This window comes from Felis catus, chromosome B3 (genome assembly GCF_018350175.1).
Source record: "Felis catus isolate Fca126 chromosome B3, F.catus_Fca126_mat1.0, whole genome shotgun sequence".
In the NCBI taxonomy this organism is placed as follows: domain Eukaryota; kingdom Metazoa; phylum Chordata; class Mammalia; order Carnivora; family Felidae; genus Felis; species Felis catus.
In genome coordinates this window covers 4,376,843-4,384,138 of record NC_058373.1, presented here as the reverse complement: position 1 = coordinate 4,384,138, position 7,296 = coordinate 4,376,843, and the positions used below count along the sequence as shown (strand labels likewise).

At 55.2% G+C, this 7,296-nt stretch overlaps 1 protein-coding gene across 1 annotated transcript; it reads right to left on the bottom strand.

Moving 5' to 3' along the window:
- Nucleotides 1-2,944: 2,944 nt before the first annotated feature.
- Nucleotides 2,945-6,126, bottom strand: RPS17 (ribosomal protein S17). Its single transcript, XM_003986784.4, has 5 exons — nt 5,967-6,126; nt 5,525-5,676; nt 4,907-5,012; nt 4,323-4,388; nt 2,945-3,069 (listed from the first exon to the last, which is right to left on the bottom strand). Exons 1-5 carry the CDS (start codon nt 5,967-5,969, stop codon nt 2,989-2,991), a joined length of 408 nt encoding a protein of 135 aa, XP_003986833.1. The 5' UTR covers nt 5,970-6,126; the 3' UTR covers nt 2,945-2,988.
- Nucleotides 6,127-7,296: the final 1,170 nt, after the last annotated feature.

Below are 7,296 nucleotides of genomic sequence, written 5' to 3'. Positions count from 1 at the left end.
AAGAAAGAAAGCACAGTATTGAAAACGGTCAAGAATAAACGGGGAGTTTTTCTCATTTCAACACAGTTACGGACCATCCTGGTAAAGCCGACAGAGATCGTAGAGAATAAGGATGTTTGGTTGGAGAGGGGAATTTTGTGTTTCAGTGCAAGGCTCCGCATTGTTAGGAAGCAACAACCCTCTGGGTTCTACTGGGATTCCAGAGACGCTGTCCGTGCCCACCTCCACCTGCCCTGCAGCCGACTCACAGCTGTGTAAGTTGCCAATACCTGATGGCAAGCAAACAGTCCTGAGCTGTAGATGTGCACATAAATAAGTTCTGTTGGCTAAAGAGTCGGTTGATTTACTTCCCGACTGCGGAGAAAATCAGTGTCGCGTCCATTTATGAAGTCATTTCAACATTCGACTCCACAGTTGTGGTTCTTTCTCCTTTGAACTAATAGTGACATGTTCTCAGTTCCCTCCCTGAGCAAACAACAACAAACAATGCTTATTATCTTGTGTTCATTTGGTATCTAACCGTATGAGAGTCATTTCACTTTGTGTGCGTTGAAAACGAACCTTTAACATAAATAACCAAGGACGATATAGAACGAAAAGGAAAAAAGTACCTCCGTACGTTTCTGGAGCACTTTTCAATCTTTAAGGAGCAGAGCATCCCTGGCGCAGAAGGCGGAAGGCTGTTCAGTCTGTCTAGGCCGAGCGCACTGACCGACCCAGACCCGCAGCAACGCGGTGCTAGAACGCGCGGCAGAACGCGCCGGACACCTGCGCTGACCCGGCCAACACCTGCGTGACCCCGCCCATCTCCGGAAGCGCAAATCCCAGCCCCTGGGGGCGGGGCCTGACCCCCTGCCTCCACCCAGTGCCGCCAGAAGTGCGGATGAGCCCAGTCTTCGGCTAAAGATGCTAAGGCCCGGCGAAGCTCATCGGCACGGCCGAAGCATCCGGCAGCTTCTGCGAGCTGCCCGCTTCCAGCCCGAGGCCCGCACCCGCAGTGACCTAGTCCTGCTCGAGGCCCTGGGCCGCAGGGGCCGCACACAAATGAAGGAGCAATGACGCTGCCTCCGGTGGGGGGTTAGCAAACGTCACAGCAAACTGCCCGGCTACTGGCTTCACCTTTTATTGGTCCTCTCAATCCTCCATGCAGAGCGCCCAACCCTTTCCCCACCATTGACCAAACACGGAAGGGGTGGGTGAGGGAGGGGGCTTCAAGCGCGGTTGCATTTAGAAGCCAATAGGGGCGCCTGGGTGGCTCAGTCGGTTAGGCGACTTCTGCTCAGGTCATGATCCTGCCATGCCGAGCCCCCGCGTCGGGGTCTGTGCTGACAGCTCAGAGCCTGGAGCCTGTTTCAGATTCTGTGTCTCCCTCTCTCTCTGACCCTCCCCCGTTCATGCTGTCTCTCCCTGTCTCAAAAATAAATAAACGCTAAAAAAAAAAAAAATTTTAGAAGGCAATATTTGCTAGGGACGCCCGACCCCACACCAGAAAATGGAAACAAGTTGGTTGTGAATAAATGAAAGCTTCCTTCTGGAATTAAAGTATCACTGATCTCCTCACAAGTTTATAAATTACGAGGAAAAGACAACTTCAGGATGGAGACATCCTGAAGGTGACACCTGAAGGTGACAGGTGCACCTTAACCCAAGGGCTCAACATAGACATCACCACAAATGTGAGGAGCGGAGATCCTGCCTCTTGCTGTGATGCGCCAAGAACACAGTATGAAGACTGGGGCCTTCCTACAGAAAAAACTAAATTAAATCTAATTATGAGGAAACACAAAACCATCCAAACTCAAGGACATTCTACAAAGTCAGACAATACTTTTACTCAAAAATGTCAGTCATGAAAGACACAAAAAGCCTCAAGGGACTAGATGCAGTCAGTGATTCTGGGATGGATCCTGGAACAGGGGAAACGAATGAACTATAAAAAACATAATCTGGAAACTGGCAAAAATGGACTATGGATTAACAGCAGTGTATCGATGTCAACTTTCCTGATTTTGAAATGTACACTGGTTATAGAAGTGTCTTTGTTTCTAGGAACTAGACACTGTAAGGCAACTGGGGCAAAACGAACAATTGGTAGATCTGGGTAGGTGAAGTTCCTCGTACTATTTTTGCAAGCTTTCTGCAAGGCAAACTGTATCAAAATTGTTACACATTTTTACAGTGCTTGCTGTAGCTATGGCCCCACAGAAGGGATGGGCAGGACCAGTGCAGAGCCAGGCTGGTCTGGTTTCTGCCACCTTGCAGATTGGGACACACCCATGTTCGCAAACATGCCCAACTTGCCGGGGACAAAAAAGTGGTCAAATGTGTGGATCACCAACTGAAGGGCTCCTTTCCCCCACTACTCAACAGGCACCAGCCCAGCCTAACGCTCCTCCTGCCCACCCTTTGATCCTCAGCTCAGAGCCACCTATCTGGGCTACAGCCAGCAGCTCTGCCTCTCTTTAAACCCATGCACCCCAGTGTCACTGACCCTCCTCCGCCTCCACACACACTTGAACTTCATCTGTTCCAGGTACCAGGCAGACCCCACCCATCCAACCTCCTACCCACCAAGCCCAACCTTCAAACATGTGAGGAGTGTTACCCTTTCAAGACAGGTTCATTAGCTCAGATTGTGTGTACCCAGGAGAGGCCAAGGATCGAACCCCAGGGCAGGCAGGGTGAGGAGAGGGAAAGCATCTCCCCGACTTCTTCCTGAAGCCAAGGTTAGTGCTCAGGGCCTGCCAGGGCCAGGCAGGGTGGGGCTGGCAAGCAACGTGGCCATGGGGCTCAGCTCTCCAGGATGTCCGCCGTCCGTACGCCCACGGCCCAGAGGCCCCTTGCAGATGCTGCCACCGCAGAGTGCTCTTCAGGATTTCTGCCTTGAGAAAGACTCCTGCCCTTAGCGCTACTGGCACAGAACCCACATAGGACACAGGCAAGGTTACTGTCCAAGGTTTATTGAAGGTATTACAGCACAGCAAAGATTCAAACGGCTCCACGTGGTGTTTTGAAATTCATGCCAACTGTAGGCTGGGTGACCTGCAGGTTGGACAGACTGCCAAAGTCCTGGAAAACAACAAAGTGGGTTCAGTGTGGCCGTACTGCTGAGGTCTGTGATCGAAGTCCCAGTACTACCGTCAGGCCTGGCCTATCGGCGTCCACCAGCTTGGGGTCAGAAAGCCAAGAGGGGCCTTCTCCCCGCCCCAGAACAATGAACTCACAAGGGGGTCTAGTTGAGATCTGGAGGAACATGCACTCCCAACAGCCAGATGTCAGCGTGCTGTCCTGGACACTGTAGGATTTTTAGCAGCATCCCTGGCCTCTGCCCACTCATGTCTGCTAGCATCCCCTAGCTGTAGCAGCTAAGTGTGTCCGGATCACCACCCTGGGCCACATACAGGGCCACACGCAAGTAGGAAGCTTCACTAATTCAAACAGTTGTCGAGAGCCTGCCACACACCTGGAACTTCGTGCCCCGGTTCATCCTCAAAAACCAATTTTATAGAAAAAACTAAAAAGCTACATTCAGGATAGTAGTTATTTCTGGAGAAAATGGTCCACAGCAGACCTTAGCTATGCTCGTAACATTTTTCTGAAACTGGGTGGTAGGTACGCAGTTCCTTCTGCTCACTACCTACCTTTCCAAATGTCTTACACATTTTGCGATCATAAAAAAGAAAAAATGAAGTTGCTCTGAATCACTGTGTACTGGACTTTGAAGCCCAGATTACCCTCATCAAACCATGGAGAACTAAGAGAAGCCACACAAAGGTATCTTAACTGCCACACGCATGTGCCTGGTAAGCATGTGCAGAGGAGACCACACTTCTTACGAGTGGCCAGCATACAGACACAGGAGGAATGACATCCCCGAGGGAAAGCACGAAGTATGAAGGGACAACCAGAGCTGGAACCAAGGGGCAAAGGGAAGGAGCGGCCAGAGACAAGAAGACAAGGAAAGAAGGGAGGAGGGGTGTCCTGGAAGCCATGGGAGAATGGCCACTGCCTTTGCGAGTTACCTTCCGGTGGAGTGCAATCTCCATCTTCACTAACCAGCGAACCCCATGTTGGAGGCGGTGTGTCTAGTGGTCGGAAGCGTAGATGGGATTCCCAACCCTCCACCCACTAGTGTTCAAGCTGCCATTTCCTCAAGTAGGAAACGCAAATAGCAAAATGGGTCTCTTGGGGCATGGGGAGGACAAAAGGAAATCATGTATGAAGGATGTTGAGAAGAACGCCTGGTTGCTAGTCTTAACAGAGATCATGGAAAGCTACTGATGGTTCTCGAAATCCTATTTAGAAACTCAGCGCACACTTACCAAAAGTTTCAACATTTCCTTAGTGTCAGGATCTACTTCAATGATCTCCTGATCCAGGGCTGAGACCTAGAAGTAACAAGGCAGGCCCCAAATATCAATGAGTGAGTTCTCTCTTTCCCCACCTTTTCCCCAAGATTCTTAAATGGGGGGGTTGGGAGGGGGAAGAAGGGAGGAGGGCATCCTGCAAGGTGAGCAGTGTGCTTAAGGATCCCAGCACCCAAGGATCAGTTCTCCCGGTTTTACCTTCATTTACCCTCATGAACATCCAACCAGTTTTCAGTAAACCTCAACACCAGGTGCACACCTCCGGAATGTTATGCTAAAGCAAATACTCAAACCCGGACAAACGGCCATCGGCAATCATTCAACACACACCACTAAGGGCTCTCACGTGAAAAACCAGAGCGGACCCAACAGGGCAAAACAAGGCTATGGCACATGGATTGTGGGCACCTAGAGCTGGTTGAGGGATAGATGGATAGAAGACCTCCTTTTTAAGACTCTGTGGAGGTCCCTTGGCAAACCAGGCACCTGCTTATCTTTCACGATGCGCCAGAGGCCCAAAAACGACCCAGGAAGTTTACCTCGGGTACATAATTATCCCTCCTTTCTCTCTCCTCTTCCTGCAGCTTGATGGAGATGCCTCTCACCGGGCCTCTCTGGATCCGCTTCATCAGATGCGTGACATAGCTGCAAAGTGCACAAGCCAGTGAGAACCCTGAGCGCGCACCCCGGCCCCCGCCGGTCCCGGCCGTCTCCGGAGAGACGCACAGCAGCTGCGGTTCCTGCTACGCCGGGAGAAGGGGCAGGACTCACCACCCTGCGACCGAGCGCGGGCTCCGAGCGCGCACACCCAGCTCCGCCGCCTCGCACACACCCTTCTCGGCTCCCGTTCTTTCTGAGCCACCCAATCCTCCACCACCAGCTTTCTCGGCCGCCGCCCGCCTCCCTTTTCCTTCCTTCCGACTTCCAAAGTCCCTGACCCGGCGTGTAACCAGGCCAGGCCTCGCGGTGAGGAGCAGGATCTCCCGGGGGTTCTGCCTGGCCAGCCCCGTCCGGGAGGGCAGGCCCGCAGGAGAACCCGCCGCGTCGGTGACACTCGTCCCGACGCCAGCAGCAGGGCACCCGGCCCGCTCCCGAGTCGGGAGCTCGGCGGACCCTGAGCCGCGGCTCCCCGTCCTCCACCAGGCCCGTCAACTCACCCTGCAATCTTGTTACGGAGTTTCTTGCTGGGAATAATGGCGATCTCCTCGCACACGCGCTTGTTGGTGTGGAAATCGTTGCCCAGGCGCGTGTAGTACTTCTCAATGATGACCCGGGCCGCCTTCTTCACGGTCTTGGTGCGGACGCGGCCCTGCGGGTTGGACAACACTGGGTCATTCGCGAGCCAGAGCAGCCCTCCGGGGAAAAGTGCGGCGTCCCGCTCCGACGGGAGCAGGGTTTGCGGGCTAGGGCTGAATCCGAGGGGAGAGGAGGGCCGGCCGGTCGGGAAGCGCTGGAGCGCGGGGCTCAGCGCGGAGGCCAAGGACCCGCGGAGGCCAGGACCTGGCGGGGTCCGGCGCCCGGCCTCGAGGGCTGGGGGCCGCGGAAAGCCGCGGATGGAGGACGATTGAGGGGGACGGGGCGTGGAGCCAAGATACCTACCATGTTGGCGGGTACAGTAAAAGAGGAAACAGGAAGCAACAGAGAGGCCTATAAAGCGCCGGCCAGAAAGGCGCTTCCGCCTAACCTCGGCCGCGCAGAGTCCTCCTCAGGAGCTCCACAGCGACTCCCAGCGGGGCGGGGCGGAAGTGCAGGCGGCCCATCCTCAGCCGCTGGGCGGGACGAGCGCTTGGCCCGCCCCCTGCGGGCGCGACTTCCGCTCCCTGCCCCGCCCCGCCCCGCCCCGGTTTGTTCTGGGCTCCCTGCTTCTTGCTCGTCGGTTCTGGGACTGGATCGCCTTACTTGGCCTAGACTAGAAGGGGTGCGTGTCTTCTGCACACGCCAGCGAGACGGAGGGAGGCTTTAGCGTCCTGGGAACGGCGATTCGGGAGTGCGGAAAGGTAAGGAAGCAGGGACGGTGCCCCTCCCCTCCCAGGACCCTCAGCCGTCCCTAGGTCGGAGACATGTGGGTTTAGCCTGGGGGCGGGGGCTGCACCTGGGAGAGGCCGAGCTCGTTTCTTCCAGGTCATTGCCCAAGTGTCACCTTATCATGGCCTTTCCTTCCAACCTAAAGTAGCACCAAAGCCTCTTAAAGCTACTGTAAGATTTAAGTCACCATGACAAGCGCTGTTTCCTCAGCATAGGGCCATTTTGCTTAGCTAATTCCCAGCGCCCCGCAAGCTCTCAAACATGCAGAGGACCCAGCCCACGGGCAGTGCTCCCAGCCACCGAGGTACGTCCTCCAACCATCTGTCTTCAGGCTGTTCCTGCCGCACCCATTCCCAAACCAGGCCCTTCTGTAACCACCAGAGCAGACATCCCCCGGCTTTCCCTGCCCCCTCCTCTGGCTCTGCTCCCCCCAACTCTTGAGGCCAGCCCCAGGCCCCCACCTAAGGAAAGGCTGGGCTGGCCAGGTGGTAGGAGGTAAAGGGCCTCAGGCTGGGCCCCCGCCTTCAACTCCCTTCCTGGTCACCTTGGCCAGTCCGGACTCTGGATGGATGGGAACGGAAGGCCATACAGGGCAGGAAGCCCTCTACCTGCACGTGGCACCTTTCTTATCCTGAGAAGAGGGGCACAGAGGGGAGAAGAGATGCCTCTATGCCATATGGAATAGGACACCAAAAGGGTGGACGTGTCTGGTCCTCTGAGGGAGTTGCAGGAGCTTTACCAGCAAGGGCAAACTTCATGGGAGGCTGCTGCCAGCCAGGCCTCGCATTCTTGGCCCAGGGACTCCCGCCACCCACTCCAACAGTGAATCCCTGCACATCTCGCAGAAGGGTTGCTTCAGCGTGCCGGGTTATCTTCCGAAGGATCGGCCCGGCAGCAGGGCCCA